Source organism: Ascaphus truei, chromosome 4 (assembly GCF_040206685.1).
Source record: "Ascaphus truei isolate aAscTru1 chromosome 4, aAscTru1.hap1, whole genome shotgun sequence".
Classification (NCBI taxonomy): Eukaryota; Metazoa; Chordata; class Amphibia; order Anura; family Ascaphidae; genus Ascaphus; species Ascaphus truei.
The window spans coordinates 298,841,694-298,860,427 of record NC_134486.1 but is presented as its reverse complement, the minus strand read 5'-3'; the positions used below and the strand labels follow the sequence as shown (position 1 = coordinate 298,860,427).

Sequence of the window (18,734 nt, the reverse complement as noted above, 5' to 3'; positions counted from 1 at the left end):
AGCATAAGGCCACAGCAGCACAGCATGGAGAGAGGACTGTCATCCACTGCTAACCAAGAAGAAATAGTACACTGTGCATAGAAGTAGGACAGAGAATGGTGCATCCAAGGAGACAGCAGGTCACACAGCAAATAGACTCACTAAGCAGCAGTAAATCACCGTCAAAAGAGCTAATATTGAAGGGGGGGGGGGTTGTTCACATCTCTTCAAAGGTTAAAAAGAACAGCAATGCCCTTCGGTATCTCTTTGCTCCTCACTTCTTGAGTCTTCTACAGTGCTGTTCTGCAATTGTTTCTAATGGTACGTTTCCCCTCCTGTCTGCTTGCACTCATCAGCATTGTTAGGGGCTATACATTTCTTCCCAAGCAGGAGGACCTGCAGCTCATTGCAAAGCAACACGTTACGTTACTTGGAAGGGATTTAGGGATATGTATGTATGTATGTCTTTGTTTATATAGCGCCATTAATGCACATAGCGCTTCACAGCAGTAATATACGTGACAGTCATATAAATACCAAATAATATAAATAATAGATCATGGGAATAAGTGCTTCAGACATAAAAGTAACATTTAGGAAAAGGAGTCCCTGCTCTGAAGAGCTTACAATCTAATTGGTAGAAGGAAGATACAGTAGGAGGGCATACTCGTAAGTGTGTGCAAGGGGCCAAGCTTTATATATCAGGTGTATAGTGTTAGGCTGCGCTTATAGTGCCGGCGACGCGACGTCACGGCAAAACAAATGCATTGTCGCTGCCGCATATAGTGCACGCGACAGCGACAAAGCGAGTGCTACCAGAAATCTTGTAGTCACTGTTATTTGATTTTTTTCGGTGACGGTCTACCCTTGTGGCCAATCGGGAGCTTCTCTGTGCCTCTGCCCTCCCCTTTTATGGTTGCAAGGCCAGCGACGTCGCCCAAAACCCAAGTACAACTTCTGCAAATGGCGACAGGCGATGTCATCGGTCGCGTCGCCGGCAGTTTAAGCGCGGCCTTAGCCACGGAACTATTCATATGCTTCGTTAAGGAGGAGTGTTTTAAGGTGGGTCTTAAAGGTGGATAGAGTGGGGGCTAGTCGGGTATTGAGGGGAACATGGCACTGTTTAGAATGTAATGCCCTGATCCCACCTGGAGTCAGACAATGTAACAGTCAGTCTATTGAAATGACTGGAATATTCACTATTTATGAGAACGAATCTTTTCTTGATAAAATCCCCCTCTCCCCAATGAATATCTCCGAACTGCCCTAATTCTGCTTCCGCATCTCCCTGGCATCAGAAGCTCCTAGCTGTAGGGATGTCTGGATGGAGGATACAAGCTGTCCTGAAAGGAAAAGCACCTTTTGTAGCGTTTTTATTACCCCACCTTCAGCTGCAATCTAGGATGCTCAATAAATGTGCAGGTTTTTTTTAACCATTGTTCCCACTGGAAGTTATGACGTGCAGGACCTACTCTGTTTTATAAACAATACTTGGGAGTTTAATCCCTCTAGCTCTAATGGGGTTAACAGTGTACTGAAGGGGTTAAATGGCACGGAAAGGGTTAAAATGCCAATAGGCAGGAACCTGCCCCATAACCAATCAGTAACTGGGCCCTGTGAGGCCCTCTCACTGCGGCTGGTTATTGCACAGGAAGGGGGGAGGGGGGGTAGACATGATCGCAATGCAGCGCGAGGGATGTTTATAGCTATGTATTAGTACGCGCGTGCTGCTCCTGTGCACAGGCCGCCGGGCAGCGCCTACAGCACAACCCCACTGCAGGCGGACGTGACGTCTCTGGGTAATGGGCGTGACTGCGTGATACCTGGCAACCGATGCAAACTCCCCTAGCAACAGGAGGCAGCGCGAACACCCAGGTATATACATACACTGTATACATATCTATCTATCTACACATATACTGTATGCAGATCTATCTATCTACACATACAGATATATACATATATACAGATCTATCTACACATACAGGTATATACATACACTGTACTGTATACAGGTATATATATCTACACATACAGGTATATACATACACTGTATACAGATCTATCTATCTAGTTACATATTCAGGTATATATATACACTGTATACAGATCTAGCTATCTATTTACACATACAGGTATATACATACACTGTATACAGGTATATATATCTACACATACAGGTATATACATACACTGTATACAGATCTATCTATCTAGTTACACATTCAGGTATATACATACACTGTATACAGATCTAGCTATATACATACACTGTATACAGATCTAGCTATCTATTTACACATACAGGTATATACATACACTATATACAGATCTATCTATCTATCTATCCATAGACAGGTGTGTGTGTGTGTGTGTGTATATATAAATATATACACACACACATTGTGTATAGATATATCTACACATACAGGTATATACACATTGTACACAGACATATCTATCTAAACATACAGGTAAATACATACACTGTATACAGATATATCTAGCTATCTACACATACAGGTATATAGCCATTGTATACACATGCTGCATATATCAATATACACACAGATAGTGTATATACATACTGTGTGTATGTATGTATGTTTATGTATGTATGTATACATGTGTATATATATATATACATGTGTGTGTGTGTGTATATATATATACAAAAAGATGAACAGCCGGCACTCCAATATAGCTCATTTAGGTAGGTGCATGTCCCATAATAAGTAGATAAACATACGATACCATTCGCAAGGGAATCAGCAGACAGCACTCATAAGTGAGACTCTGAGTGCTGTCTGCTGATTCCCGTGCGAACGGTATCGTATGTTTATATGTATAAGCAGAAAATAGCTGTGTTAGTCCAGTTGCGATAATGCAGAATAAATGATACACTGTATGGCATACATACGGTAAATATGTATGTACGCCTGGCCAAACTCTTGGAGGTGATAGTGGGAGTTTGTGTGTGGAAATGGGCCACACACGTGTGACATTTGCTTGAGACCCCCTCCTCACATCCGAAGCAAGGGATCAGGTATCTGCCGAGACTGGTCCTGTGATTCTGGGGGACGCGGTCAGTAACATGAGCAGTGGAGTAATGAGCAGCAATGACTTCAACTAAGCATTTCTTGTAACTGCTGGTCAGTCTCTCACATCAATTTTGAGGAATTTTGGCCCATTCCTCCATACAGAACTGTTTCAATTCAGTGACATTTGATGGCTTCCTTGCATGTACAGCTCGCTTCAGGTCCTGTCACAACATTTTGATGGAGTTTAGGTCTGGACTTTGACTAAGCCATTTTAAAATGCGGAGTTTCATCTTCTGCAGCCATTCTTTTGTAGATCTGCTTGTATGTTTAGGATCATTGTCTTGCTACATGACCCACTTTACTTCAGCTTCAGCTCACAGATGGATGGCCTGACATTCTCCTCTAGAATCTTCTGATACAATTCAGAATTCATGGTTGTGTCAATGATGGCAAGCCATCCAGATCCTGAGGCAGCACAGCAGTCACAAACCATCACACTTACACCTCCATGCTCGACGGTTGGGATGAGGTTCTTCTGATCAAACACAGTGTTTGGTTTATGCTAAACATAACGTTTCTTATTGGGGCCCAAAAGTTCTACTTTTGACACGTCTGTCCAGAGAACATTGTTCGAGAAGTCTTGTGGATCATCTACTGTATGTGCTCTTTGGTGAACTTCACACAGGCAGCAATGTTCTTTTTAGAGAGCAGTGGTTTCCTCCTGGCTATCCTTCCATGAACTTGGAATACCATACTTTCCAATTAGCAGTTTTTATCATGATCCTGTGAATCTCAGACCCAGTATGGTCTTTCTCCCTCCAGCACAAAAGAGAGGTACATGAGAATTGTGCCAGGTAGTGTTAGGACCTGCAGATTGGGCATGCCTTGATGTGGCTGTAGGCTTATAACCTTTTGGCCAAAGGGTTTAACTAAAGGACCCCTTTTCATGAGCAGATAAGCACTGAGGTATTGCACTATATGTTGTGTCATTTGGTATGATGCGCTGACCTTTCTGTTTTTGTTACCATACCATACTTGTTCTGATAGTTGAGTCATGAACACTCACAGTAGCCAAGGCAAGAGTGGCCTGCAGATCCTTGGATGTTACTCTGGGGTTCTTTGTGATTTCCTGCATGATTTGTCTGTTCTTGGAGAGAATTTGGTAGCATGTCCGCTCCTGGGTAAAGGGACTGTGGTCATGAACTCTCTCCATTTGTAGACTACCTGATAGTGGATTGGTGGAGTCCCAAATCCTTAGAAATGGTTTTGTCACCCTTTCTAGACTGATGAGCATCAATAACTGCTTTTCTGAGGTCCTCAGAGATTTCTTTTGATGGTGGCATGACATGTTTTCACACACCGGTATGGTGATGACCAAATTCAAAAAGTTTCTGATCTTTATATAGGGTGGGGCCTCCCAAACTCACGCCTGAAGATCTACCTAATTATTTAAACACCTGATTCTAATGACCTTTAATTTAGCTGATAAAACCAGGGTTTCACTTACTTTTGTACATACCCTCACTCGTAATTACTAATTGTTTGTCTAATTCACACATAATTTTGGTTCAAAACACATGGAATTGGTTAATATAAACCTATTGGATATTTAAGAAAAGACTGGATTTGATTCAAGATGGTATTGTGGAAAAACTATAGAATTTCCGTGATGATCATTGGGGTTCACAAACTGTTTCTCACCACTCTGTGTGTAGGGACCGAAACGTCAGGCTAACTGTTTGCTTGTTGGACTAAATAAATAATCATTTTTTTGCACTCATATTCAGTGCTGGTATTTTGGATCACTTACGTGGCCCTTACTGACTTACAGTTAAAGGCACTCTACCTAGTGAGTGCGGCCATCTTGCCTTGATATATATATATATATACACACACACACACACACAAATATATATGTGTTTATCGTGTACCTGTTTGTGTTAGTTTAGGTAGGGTGTGTGTGTGTGTTTGTGCCCTCTTGATTTGTTACATCCTTATACGCACATACTAAATGCACTGACTCTTATTACACACAGACATCGATCCAACAGACAGCCACTCATATACTGTAACACACACACATATTTCTGCTAACATACATATACAGGTAAACCCCGTTATAACGCGGTCCTCGGGGTCCACCCCGAGACCACCGCGTTAGTAACGGGGTCGTGGGAAAAAAATGGCTGCTGCTTTAGCGCATATTCACCCCGCGGTGAAGGAGATGGGAGCGGGGATGTCCCTCCGGTCCCCTCTTCCCCCTGTCACCGCGTGACAGCCCGCGGTGAAGGAGATGGGAGCGGGGATGTCCCTCCGGTCCCCGCTTCCCCCTGTCACCGCGTGACAGGCCGCGGTGAAGGAGATGGGAGCGGGGATGTCCCTCCGGTCCCCGCTTCCCCCTGTCACCGCGTGAAAGGCCGCGGGACAGGAGATGGGAGGGGGGATGCCCCTCAGGTCCCGGCTTCAACCTGTCACCGTGGCACAGGCCACGGGATGGAGATGGGAGGGGGGATGCCCCTCCGGTCCCGGCTTCCCCGTCACCGCGGGACGGGAGATGGGAGGGGAGATGCCCCTCCGGTCCCGGCTTCCCCGTCACCGCGTGACAGGAGATGGCAGGGGGGATGCCCCTCCGGTCCCGGCTTCCCCGTCACCGCGTGACAGGAGATGGGAGGGGGGATGCCCCTCCGGTCCCGGCTTCCCCGTCACCGCGTGACAGGAGATGGGAGGGGGGATGCCCCTCCGGTCCCGGCTTCCCCGTCACCGCGTGACAGGAGATGGGAGGGGGGATGCCCCTCCGGTCCCGGCTTCCCCGTCACCGCGGGACAGGAGATGGGAGCGGGGATGCCCCTCCGGTCCCGGCTTCCCCGTCACCGCGGGACAGGAGATGGGAGGGGGGATGCCCCTCCGGTCCCGGCTTCCCCGTCACCGCGGGACAGGAGATGGGAGGGGGGATGCCCCTCCGGTCCCGGCTTCCCCGTCACCGCGGGACAGGAGATGGGAGGGGGGATGCCCCTCCGGTCCCGGCTTCCCCGTCACCGCGGGACAGGAGATGGGAGGGGGGATGCCCCTCCGGTCCCGGCTTCCCCGTCACCGCGTGACAGGAGATGGGAGGGGGGATGCCCCTCCGGTCCCGGCTTCCCCGTCACCGCGTGACAGGAGATGGGAGGGGGGATGCCCCTCCGGTCCCGGCTTCCCCGTCACCGCGTGACAGGAGATGGGAGGGGGGATGCCCCTCCGGTCCGGGCTTCACCTTCTCCCCACCGTTGTCCCCGCTGCCTGCGCAGGAGGAGAGGGGGGGGGGAGCGGGTGCTGGTGTGTGTAGGTGTGTGAGAGTGTGTAAGTGTGTGTGAGTGTGTGTAAGTGTGTGTGAGTGTGTGTAAGTGTGTGTGAGTGTGCGTGTGTGTCAGTGTGTACCCTTACCATCTCCTTTCCCTGTGCTGCAGGTCGCTGGTCCCCTACCTGGTCAACCCCTCTGTGTGGAGTCGGATCCTGGGGTTGTAAGTAATTGCAGGCTCCAATTAGGGATAAATAAACTGGGGCCAGCAACAGACCGGCGTATTATGGTCCTTTCCCCGCGGGGTCTCTCGGTACTTGTAGTTCAGGCTCCACTATGTTTACAACCTGTGTGTGTGCAGTGTGCAGTGTGTGTCAGTGTGAGCAGTGTGTGTGCAGTGTGTGTCAGTGTGAGCAGTGTGTGCAGTGTGAGCAATGAGCAGTGTGTGTGCAGTGTGCAGTGTGTGTGCAGTGTGAGCAGTGTGTGTGCAGTGTGCAGTGTGCAGTGTGAGCAATGAGCAGTGTGTGTGCAGTGTGCAGTGTGTGTCAGTGTGAGCAGTGTGTGTGCAGTGTGTGTCAGTGTGAGCAGTGTGTGTGCAGTGTGCAGTGTGAGCAATGAGCAGTGTGTGTGCAGTGTGCAGTGTGTGTGTCAGTGTGAGCAGTGTGTGTGCAGTATGTGTCAGTGTGTGTTAAGTGTGTAGTGTGAGCAATGAGCAGTGTGTTTGTGTGCAAAAAAAACCAAAAAACATTTTTTTTTAATTTTTTAATTTTTTATTTTTTTAAACGGGAGCCACGAGAAAACCGCGTTATAACGGGTTTACCTGTATATTCATATACATTATTGTAGAGACACAAATACGTGATTATACATACACAATTTGACACATAGTGCACACCAATTTTTCAATAAAATAGCTGTACATAGTACATGTACTGGCACAACATTACACATGTACTGGCACAACATTACACATCAATTGGGGGCCCAATTTGCCCAAGAAAGATTTACAATCTAATTTCTTTGGGGGCAGGGACTTCTGTAGAAAACCTGTTACACACATATATCAGTCAGATGCATTCCAAGATACACTGTTTTTAAGTAAAACCCTTTCTTGCTTTATCCGTTGTAACACCCCTGGAAGAAGAGATCAGTGTATCTCGAAAGCTCACAAATAAAAGCATTTCGTTAGCCACAGAACGGTATCGTCTATTCATTTTTGATTATTAAGCGCGGCTAACACGGTACAGATACCTCTACACATATTTATATATATATATATATATATATATATATATATATATATATATGAGAGAGAGACTGTTAAAATGTGTGTGTGTGTGTGTGTGTGTGTGTGTAAAGCCATGCATTCACATACATCTGTCTTCTCTCTTTCACTCCCAGTCAGTCTCTTCCTCTGCTTTCATTTCATAGCCCTTTTCAGCCTGTGCTACACACACACACACAGAGGAGGGGGGAGTGATTAGTGCTTGCCTCAGTCACTCAGCACAGTCACATACCCGGGGCTGCATAGCAGCACGTTGGTTTTTGTTAATACATATTCTTTTGCGTCTTTGTCGTCTCCGGAGCATCATCAATTCCCTCCCCCCTATATCTTTTTTTCTCAAGGGGAGGTGAGAGGGATTGGAAGCTCTGAAGATGGCGACTGGGATGAACTGGCAGCAGCAACAGCACTATTATGGTGTAGGGGCTACTGCTGGTGCTGCCAAGTTTGTGCCCTCATCTCCTGGCGTGATGGCACATCAAGCTGGCCTCAGCATGGAGTATACTGCAGAGCTGCACCTTAAGATGAGCAAGAAGATAGCACAGCTGACCAAGGTAGGACTTGCCAGCCATCTCTTGTAAAGGGGATGAAACATGTTAGAATAAAAATGTGAGCCCTCAAAACATTGCACTGTAATGGGTTAACGAAAGTATGTGCTAGCTCATAGCATTGGTTAATGTCATTCTCAAGCTGATCATAGACGTTCAGTTTAGGCAATAATACACTGATGTGATAACACATTAATGTTGCCAGTACACTAAAGTACTCAGGATTGGATTACCATCAAGTAAAAAAAAAATCCAGAGGTATCATCCTAACATTGCCAGTGCAGCAAGAAATATTTAGGAGTTGAGTTACCATGGGTTGACAACATGCTGATGTGATGATTTATCACCGTAAGTTTACCAACTTAGCAAGATATTCAGGGGTTGGGCTACCATATGGTAGCGTCTCCATTATGTGATTTGATTTAGGCTAATATATGCTAGAACCATCTGATCACCAAACTCCTAAGAGCCACACTTATAGCTTGAAGCAGGACAGTATTTAGCGGGTCTCAAAATAATAGTTTGGTACTAAAGTGTCCAATTTATGTTCTGATTCACCAAAGTGTTGAGTTACAGTAGATCTGCGCAGGGCATGATGATTTAGGCCCATATTGACTAAGCATTCTTTTGCCACAAGACACCTTATGACAGTGACTGCCTAGTAAATGTGACTTGAACAACATAGAATTAGCCATTACCACCTCTTTTACTCTACAGATAATTGTTATTTATTCAGCCACTTGGGAAGGCAGCTGGAAATTGGAGAGGTGTCATGTTAATGTTGTGTGTTGAATTCCCCCCAAAACACCCATATTACTGTGATTTGCCTCAGTGCTTCCAGGTTACTGTATGTGTCTTGTGACCAGGCATGTGGGAGGCTGTTGTCATTAGTGCTGTACACCTGGCTTCCTTGCTGGAATGCTGTGTACACATTGAATCAGTCCCTGCCTGTCTTTCAGCAGGAAGGATGGATACATGTAGTGGCAAAGATGTGAACATAGACCCGGAGAGTTCTTCCCTCGTACCATTCTTATTGCGTACACATGTTGCCAGAGACGTTATCATTTGCTCATGAGCTTCTTTCTCTTATGGACAATTTATTAGGAGCAGTGGATGAGGATGTTGATATTTTTTTTTTATTATTCCTGAGTCAAAACAGCACTACCATCTAACCTGCGAAAAGTACCACCTACTGAAACCTGCCATTCAGTAAATACAGTATCTTTGCAATATTTGAACCCAGAGGAAGGAAATGTAGGAAAATATTTGTTTTTTTGTGATGTTTTTACTTTTTTTTTACAAGCATTCTGCTGTCGACAGGTCAGACACAACGAGCAAAAACTGAATGTTATTCACATTTTGTTCAAGAAAAAAAAATGCACAAACCCCCCCTCCCCCACAGAAAATAAGAATTCTTTAATCAGTAACAGTTCTGTAGTTCGAAATCTCTTGACCTAAAAGTGCAGTTTAAACACGTTTAACACGTTCACTTTTTGACACTTTACAATCACTGCGATGATGAGTTTCTAATAATAATAGCATGTTATTGTACAGCGCTGCTAGTGTTACGTAGCGCTTTACAGAGACATTTTGAAGGTACAGGTCCCTGCCCCGTGGAGCTTACAATCTATGTTTTTGGGGCCTGAGGCACAGGGAGATAAAGTGACTTGCCCAAGGTCACAAGGAGCCGACACCAGGAACTGAACCAGGTCCCCCTGCTTCAAACTCAGTGCCAGCTCAGTGTCTACTCACTGAGCTGCTCCTTCAGCATCATACATAATCATATATCATCATATATCATCATACATCATCATCAAACCATGTGGCTGCGTAATGCTAAAGACCCCAACAGTAGGATATATGAATGAATGAATAACCAGATACTTGTAGGGGGTTCCCCCTACACATAAACTTAATAGAAGACAGGTACTGGGTTGCAGTCCCGGATGGTAAGCTCACTGATAAGTGACGCTGTTGTTAACAAAAACACCAGGAAGATTGCGCATAACAACACCCTATAACGTACCAATTGTCTAAATAAAGTCCTGAACAGGAAAACATGTGTAGCCCTGGTAAGAAATTGGGCTATATGTCTATCCTCCTACTGGTGTAAACCCCTCTAAGGGCAGGCCGCCAGTAGTTATCATGTGTTTTCCCCGCTTCAAGCCCTGCCCTGATTGGTGGAGGTAGGCCCCTGACTCTGTGTGGAAGGCAAGAGACACAGGGGAGGGGCCTGCTGACATCATGATGGGCAGGGCTGTCTAAATTTAGTTGCCTGTTCCTGTCAGAGACAGTCAGTTGGAGTTGAGTTCTGTCCTGGGATCAGAGAGGAGTGTGTTGGAGAGGAGAATGCATTACAGTTGGAGAAGCTCAGGCCAGACTGAGTAGAGTTGATAGAACTTTGGTGGACCAATGCCCCTCACCCTGCCTAGGGGGTGAGGGAAGTGCTAGCCCCATCCTGAGTGTCTGTACCTTGGGGTGGAGGCAGGGAGCAGTGAGAGCCCCAGACAGCCATCCTGAAGGGGTACAGTCTGGAGGAGAAGGAGGAGGAGGGAGAGACTGCTGTACATGATCTGCTGTGTGCTGCTGTACAATAAAGGACTGTGCTATTACATTTACCAAAGACTGAGACTGAAATCTCTCACCCCTTGGAGGGTTTTCTCTGGGAGGATTTCACCCTACCCTGATGGGGCTTGCCAGAGATGGAGGCGCTGCACCACTAGAAGATGAAGGCAATAACCCCAGAAGCCTGTCCCTGTTGTCCCCCATACCATCGCGGGAGATTCAGGCCCTCCTGTTACCAGCAGGTATGCACCACCAGTACACATGTAGCCAGCCCTCATTACACCCTAGGGGTCCAATCTGCGACCGGGGGGGGGGGGGTAGATGGGTTACACATGTAGCAAGCGATTGACTCACTCTGAGTGCTGCACAGTCGATGCGATCCAAAGGTGAGGGGTCCCCAGGTGTGCTTCCGTCCAAGGGGTAGGCTAGTAGAGAAGGAGAAAAACTGGAAGAGCACTTCTGTAGGTATCAAAAAGGTAGAAAGGAGGGTGCGTATCCCATAAAAAGATTATTAAGGTACCTTGAGAAAGCGCTCTGTGAAGCGTGAAACGTTGGTAGGGCTCTCCATTGCCCTGTTTTTCCATGACCAATAAATAATCTTTTTATGGGATACGCACCCTCCTTTCTACTTTTTTGATACCTACAGTAGTGTTCTTCCAGTTTTTCTCCTTCTCTACATCATCATCAACCATCGATCATCATCACTGCTATTGATCATACAAAAAGATAATCTAAATCACCATCATCATCAAATTGAAACTCAGTGCCAGTGAGTGTCTTTTACTCACTGAGCCACTCCTTCACCCTCATTTCTAAAACCACCACTGATACAGTTTACGTGTCGGATATAAAAATCCTTTCATGGGGAGATTCATTAAGCACCAATATGGGGTATCTCACCCCATTCCGACAGTAACTGCAGTTCGAGTCAGTGGCAGTTAGCTTGGGCTTGCAGTACTTGCATCAACGCTTAGCGAATGCTGCCGCTAGTTTCCATTCGCTTGTTGTTTGGTCCTAAAACAGTTCCACAATGGCGCATATTATTTAGGTGCGAATCGGAAGGATGGCATATACAGCATGGGAAACAGCGTTACATTCATCATGTGAAACTCAAATGTCGGTTCAAAGGCCAAAGTGAGCCAATGTAAATACTTAATGAAAGCAGTGGTGCAGTACATAACAGTGTACACATCCATAACCGTGTTTTTGTGTACTTTTACTGAACTAATTGTATTCCTATCCGTGCTGGAGTGGCTGCAGATCATTGCATTGGAAGACCTGCACTGGTACATTTAGAATAAGATATCACTGACTACTCGGAGCTTAGCTCAGTAGCCAGTTTGGTAAATGGCATTGCCGTAAAGGGTTGTAATGTAGATGCCTGTTCTCACCTGCAAGTCGCTGCGTGACTTTCTCTCAGTGCACTGCACCGTTACAGCCTTGTTGGTTCCGTCTGACAATTTGGGAGAATCCGGTCATTTAAGATGGAATAATTACTGTACTTCAGAAAGGCTTTTCTTAGATGTCGCATCATATAAAAAAGACATTCTCTGCCACAATATAGACATATCACATACTACATTTATTTGTCGTGTGAAAAATATATAAAAACACGTGTGTAGGCAATACGCATTTACGGAGTGGGTTTTCATACAGAAAAGTAGTCTGGGCACATCGAAGTCTGATATACGGTACAATTTCTGATCCTTTAGGATTATGAAGGGAAAAGACATCCATGAAAAAAATACAGCTGTGTGTAGTTATCATATGTTGTTTTTTTTTTTTTTATTGGGCCCATAGGAAACTGAGCCAGGACTCAGAGAAGCGATGATCTGATTGAGTTTGACACCGTTTGCTGTTGTATAATTAGAATGATATTGTTTCCATGCTGTTGATAGGCCTCTGATTGGCCAATGTTTCAATTAAACGAGAGCCCTGGAGCAGAGCGGAGCAGGTTAGCAAATCCCATACCAATTTCAATACAACATTATTAACATCGCGCAGATGTATTCCCACGTTATACACATCTCCTTCACTTTACTGTTGCTGGTTCAGGCGATGTTTTGAGCATCTTCTCAATGTGTGCAATACAATATAATTCCTGTGCTCTTTAACGTGTCAGCACGCTATGCTTCTCATGGGCTTCTCTCCGCTAAAGCAGCCGGGGAAGAGGCTACAGTGCAAAATGCTGAATCAATACAGCTGCAAATGCTTTGAAAAGCTGACCTTCTGTAACAAGATAAAACAGAATCTGATCAACAGGCCCTAAGAGTCGCACGTAACGAAGAAGTATTAATTGAAAATAATACTTTTGTTACCTGTTGCAAAAAATATAGAGCCATATTTACTAAGAAATGCCAAGCCGTAAGGTACTTTATGGCCCATTCATTTGACCCGGCTTTGCAGCTTAGTACCACTTAGTGAATATGACCCTTAGTAAGTCTAGAATATCCAAGAGGGCAGAATTAAAAGATATATATATATATATAGTGTTCGACAAATCACCCAAAAATCTACTCGCCCAACCAAAAAATCTACTCGCCACCTAGTCCCGCCCCCAACTCCGCCCCTAGTCCCGCCCCCAACTCCGCCCCTAGTCCCGCATTAAAATAAAATATATAAATAAAATACATTTAATAAATTCCTAGTCAGAACAACATTCGTTTTTGACATAAATGTATTTATTGTATTACATTATACTACAATTAGTCGTGTGTGTCAATGTCAGATCTAGAAATAAAAGCCAGATGCGAATGACTAGTTTCCTGAACCCCTTAACCAGTGTCTGGACGTCGGCACTTCACAGAGAGAGACAGAGAGAGACAGACAGACAGACACACACCCACACACACACAGAGAGCGGCACACCCCCACACACACAGAGACAAAGAGAGACACACAGAGAAAGAGAGACACACAGAGAAAGAGAGAGAAAGAGAGACACACAGAGAAAGAGAGAGAATGAGAGACACACAGAGAAAGAGAGACACACAGAGAAAGAGAGAGAATGAGAGACACACACTGAGAGAATGAGAGACAAAGAGAGAGTGCGACAGAGAGTGCGACAGAGAGAGCGCGACAGAGAGAGCGCGACAGAGAGAGCGCGACAGAGAGAGCGAAGAAGAGAGAGCGAAGAAGAGAGTGCGACAGAGAGAGGGAGAGGGTGACAGAGAGAGGGAGAGGGTGACAGAGAGAGGGAGAGGGCGACACAAGGAGAGGGAGAGGGTGGGTGACACAGGGAGAGGGAGGGTGACACAGGGAGAGGGAGGGTGACACAGGGAGAGGGAGGGTGACACAGGGAGAGGGAGGGTGACAGGGAGAGGGAGGGTGACAGGGAGAGGGAGGGTGACAGGGAGAGGGAGGGTGACAGGGAGAGGGAGGGTGACAGGGAGAGGGAGGGTGACAGGGGGAGGGTGACACAGGGAGAGGGTGACACAGGGAGAGGGAGAGGGTGACACAGGGAGAGGGAGAGGGTGACACAGGGAGGGTGACACAGGGAGAAGGAGAGGGTGACACAGGGAGAGGGAGAGGGTGACACAGTGAGAGGGAGGGTGACACAGGGAGAGGGAGGGTGACAGGGAGAGGGGGAGGGTGACACAGGGACAGGGAGAGGGTGACACAGGGACAGGGAGAGGGTGACACAGGGACAGGGAGAGGGTGACACAGGGAGAGGGAGAGGGTGACACAGAGAGAGGGAGACACAGGGAGAGGGAGGGTGACAGGGGGAGGGTGACACAGGGAGAGGGAGAGGGTGACACAGGGAGAGGGAGAGGGTGACACGGAGAGGGAGAGGGTGACACAGGGAGAGGGAGAGGGTGACACAAGGAGAGGGAGAGGGTGACACAGGGAGAGGGAGGGTGACATGGAGAGGGAGGGTGACACAGGGAGAGGGAGGGTGACAGGGAGAGGGGTAGGGTGACACAGGGAGAGGGAGAGGGTGACACAGGGACAGGGAGAGGGTGACAGGGAGAGGGAGACACAGGGAGAGGGAGGGTGACACAGGGAGAGGGAGAGGGTGACACAGGGAGAGAGGGAGAGGGTGACACAGGGAGAGGGTGACACAGGGAGAGGGTGACACAGGGAGAGGGAGGGTGACACAGGGAGAGGGAGAGAGAGGGTGACACAAGGAGAGGGAGAGAGAGAGTGTGACAGAGGGAGAGGGTGACACAGGGAGAGGGTGACACAGGGAGAGGGTGGGTGACACAGGGAGAGGGAGGGTGACACAGGGAGAGGGAGGGTGACACAGGGAGAGGGAGGGTGACACAGGGAGAGGGAGAGTGACACAGGGAGAGGGAGAGAGAGGGTGACACGGAGAGGGAGAGAGAGGGTGACACGGAGAGGGAGAGGGTGACACGGAGAGGGAGAGAGAGGGTGACACATGGAGAGGGAGAGAGAGGGAGAGGGTGACACAGGGAGAGTGAGAGAGAGGGTGACACAGGGAGAGGGAGAGAGCGAGAGGGTGACACAGGGAGAGGGAGAGGGTGACACAGGGAGAGGGAGAGGGTGACACAGAGAGAGGGAGACACAGGGAGAGGGAGGGTGACAGGGGGAGGGTGACACAGGGAGAGGGTGACACAGGGAGAGGGAGAGGGTGACACAGGGAGAGGGAGAGGGTGACACAGGGAGAGGGAGAGGGGGACACAGGGAGAGGGAGAGGGTGACACAGGGAGAGGGAGAGGGTGACAGGGAGAGGGAGGGTGACACGGAGAGGGAGGGTGACACAGGGAGAGGGAGGGTGACAGGGAGAGGGGTAGGGTGACACAGGGAGAGGGAGAGGGTGACACAGGGACAGGGAGAGGGAGAGGGTGACAGGGAGAGGGAGACACAGGGAGAGGGAGGGTGACACAGGGAGAGGGAGAGGGTGACACAGGGAGAGAGGGAGAGGGTGACACAGGGAGAGGGTGACACAGGGAGAGGGTGACACAGGGAGAGGGAGGGTGACACAGGGAGAGGGAGAGAGAGGGTGACACAGGGAGAGGGAGAGAGAGAGTGTGACACAGGGAGAGGGAGAGGGTGACACAGGGAGAGGGTGACACAGGGAGAGGGTGGGTGACACAGGGAGAGGGAGGGTGACACAGGGAGAGGGAGGGTGACAGGGAGAGGGAGGGTGACACAGGGAGAGGGAGAGTGACACAGGGAGAGGGAGAGAGCGAGAGGGTGACACAGGGAGAGGGAGAGGGTGACACAGGGAGAGGGAGAGGGTGACACAGAGAGAGGGAGACACAGGGAGAGGGAGGGTGACAGGGGGAGGGTGACACAGGGAGAGGGTGACACAGGGAGAGGGAGAGGGTGACACAGGGAGAGGGAGAGGGTGACACAGGGAGAGGGAGAGGGGGACACAGGGAGAGGGAGAGGGTGACACAGGGAGAGGGAGAGGGTGACAGGGAGAGGGAGGGTGACACGGAGAGGGAGGGTGACACAGGGAGAGGGAGGGTGACAGGGAGAGGGGTAGGGTGACACAGGGAGAGGGAGAGGGTGACACAGGGACAGGGAGAGGGAGAGGGTGACAGGGAGAGGGAGACACAGGGAGAGGGAGGGTGACACAGGGAGAGGGAGAGGGTGACACAGGGAGAGAGGGAGAGGGTGACACAGGGAGAGGGTGACACAGGGAGAGGGTGACACAGGGAGAGGGAGGGTGACACAGGGAGAGGGAGAGAGAGGGTGACACAGGGAGAGGGAGAGAGAGAGTGTGACACAGGGAGAGGGAGAGGGTGACACAGGGAGAGGGTGACACAGGGAGAGGGTGGGTGACACAGGGAGAGGGAGGGTGACACAGGGAGAGGGAGGGTGACAGGGAGAGGGAGGGTGACACAGGGAGAGGGAGAGTGACACAGGGAGAGGGAGAGAGAGGGTGACACAGGGAGAGGGAGAGAGAGGGTGACACAGGGAGAGGGAGAGGGTGACACGGAGAGGGAGAGAGAGGGTGACACAGGGAGAGGGAGAGAGAGGGAGAGGGTGACACAGGGAGAGTGAGAGAGAGGGTGACACAGGGAGAGGGAGAGAGCGAGAGGGTGACACAGGGAGAGGGAGAGGGTGACACAGGGAGAGGGAGAGGGTGACACAGGGAGAGGGTGACAGGGAGAGGGTGACACAGGGAGAGGGTGACACAGGGAGAGGGAGAGGGTGACACAGTGAGAGGGAGAGGGTGACACAGGGAGAGGGAGAGGGTGACACAGGGAGAGGGTGACACAGGGAGAGAGAGAGAGGGTGACACACTCACAGACACACAGACACCCACTCTCACTCAGACAAACTCACACTCACACACACACACACACAGTCTGTCACTCACACACACAGTCTGTCACTCACACACACAAACACTCACCCGCAAGGCAGGGGGTCGCACATCGCAGCGGGGGCCTCCGCACGGCAGGAGGGCCTCTGGAAGGCAGAGGGGTCGCACATGGCAGCGGGGGCCTCCGCACGGCAGGAGGGCCTCTGCAAGGGGCCGCGCCCCCTCCAGAGGCGGACGCCGCAGTATTCCCTGAGAATGGAGAAGGGCCGGTAGGGGATTTCCCCTGCTTAGAGCAGGGAGAAGCTCCGGTTAGGGGATTTCCCCTGCTTAGAGCAGGGAGAGGCACGCGTGGGGTGAGGGGGGGTCACGGAGGCCGGGAGAGATTGGGGTGAGGGGGGGGGTGGTGGATGGCCCGATGGGAGGGGGTGGTGGATGGCCCGATGGGAGGGGGTGGTGGATGGCCCGATGGGAGGGGGTGGTGGATGGCCCGATGCGAGGGGGGGCGGATGGCCCGATGGGAGGGGGTGGTGGATGGCCTGATTTGACAGATGGCCCTGCAGGGGCCTGAGGCAGACAGGCGTGGACGGGGCTGGCTGGCGGAAGGGGGAGGAGTGGAAGAGCTGAGGAGGGAAAGTTGCTGAGAGGCGGGGGAGGAGCGAAGGCACTGCTCAGAGAGCCGGCTTTTTTTTTCTCCAGCGCAAGCGCGGGAAAAACAGCAGCGCGAGCGCGGGAAATTTAAAAAATACACGTGTGCTGCTTGTGCCAATATTTACTCGCCTGGGGGTTAAATCCACCCGCCCCGGGCGTGTAAATGTATATAATTGTCGAACACTGTATATATATATATATATATATATATACATTTAATCTTCATTGTTGACTTTGCCCTGTGACAAGCTCCAATGTGATATTGTGAACTGATATCCAGAATTTAGTTGTGGTACAATATATCTGTGAAGGCAGACGTTACACAGGATGGGCTCCTCAGTATGATTCAGCATGGACATGACCCATGTAGCCCCCTCAATCACAAAGACACACATACAGTACAGTGAGCAGTTTCTTTGTTCCGAGTATGTGTTTGTAGATTGACTGAAATGCTCTGTCTTCATTCACCTATGCTCTTTAGTGAATCTAGTCATATCGATCGTCTCACAAGCCCCGTTTCCTAGTGGTTGGGAAGTATTATCTGTTCTATAAAATGTGCTGGGTTTCATTGATTGCTAAGTGGCCTTAAACTGTTTTTGGACCGACGCTTTGTTTCTTTCTTTTATTTAAAAAATGTCCATTCCACCCAAGGCTGACTGATATTAATATCACAATAATAAACTGTTTCAATATTGACTTGATTTTTTATTATCACAATATTCATTTCATATCGCTATATTGCACAACTCTAGATCAAGCTTCAGAAGTTCAGAACATATTAATGTTTCTGTGCAGGTGCTTTGATAGACATTATACAATCTTGTATAATTTCTAAGCCATCTAAAAGTACACTCTTCGTACAACACTTTTAATAAATCCATTTAGTACACTGGCTTAGGGGATAGGGTTGCCAGGTGTCTGTTTTTGAACCGGACAGCCCGGTATTTTACCCCTGCGTCCAGTATAAAATGAAAGGTTATACCGGACATGTAAGTTTAAGGGTGGATGCGTGGGTGGCGGCTGCTGGTCAGAGCAGTTGCCGCCATGCCCGGCTCTGACCCGCTGCAGGCTTCTCTCTCCCTGCCTGTCCCACGCCGAGGTGTCTGACGCGCGCCGGGTCCTGATGTCAGTGCCGGAAGTCAGCTGGGTTTCTGGTGCG

General features: G+C 49.0%; 1 protein-coding gene across 4 annotated transcripts in view; it reads left to right on the top strand.

Annotated features, from left to right (window-relative positions):
- The first annotated feature begins 1,697 nt into the window (after window positions 1-1,697).
- The window catches only part of FAM184A (family with sequence similarity 184 member A), a 192,909-nt gene continuing 175,872 nt past the window's right edge, over window positions 1,698-18,734 (top strand). For 3 of the 4 annotated variants that reach the window (XR_012801137.1, XM_075597750.1, XM_075597749.1), the window contains exons 1-2: window positions 1,698-1,854; window positions 7,921-8,130. Coding sequence is in view for 3 of the 4 variants with exons in the window: in XM_075597750.1 (XP_075453865.1) it covers window positions 7,951-8,130 (180 nt within the window). In the remaining variant the exon portion in view is untranslated. The remainder of the gene's footprint in view (window positions 1,855-7,920; window positions 8,131-18,734) is intronic. The other variant, XM_075597751.1, reaches the window with a different exon arrangement.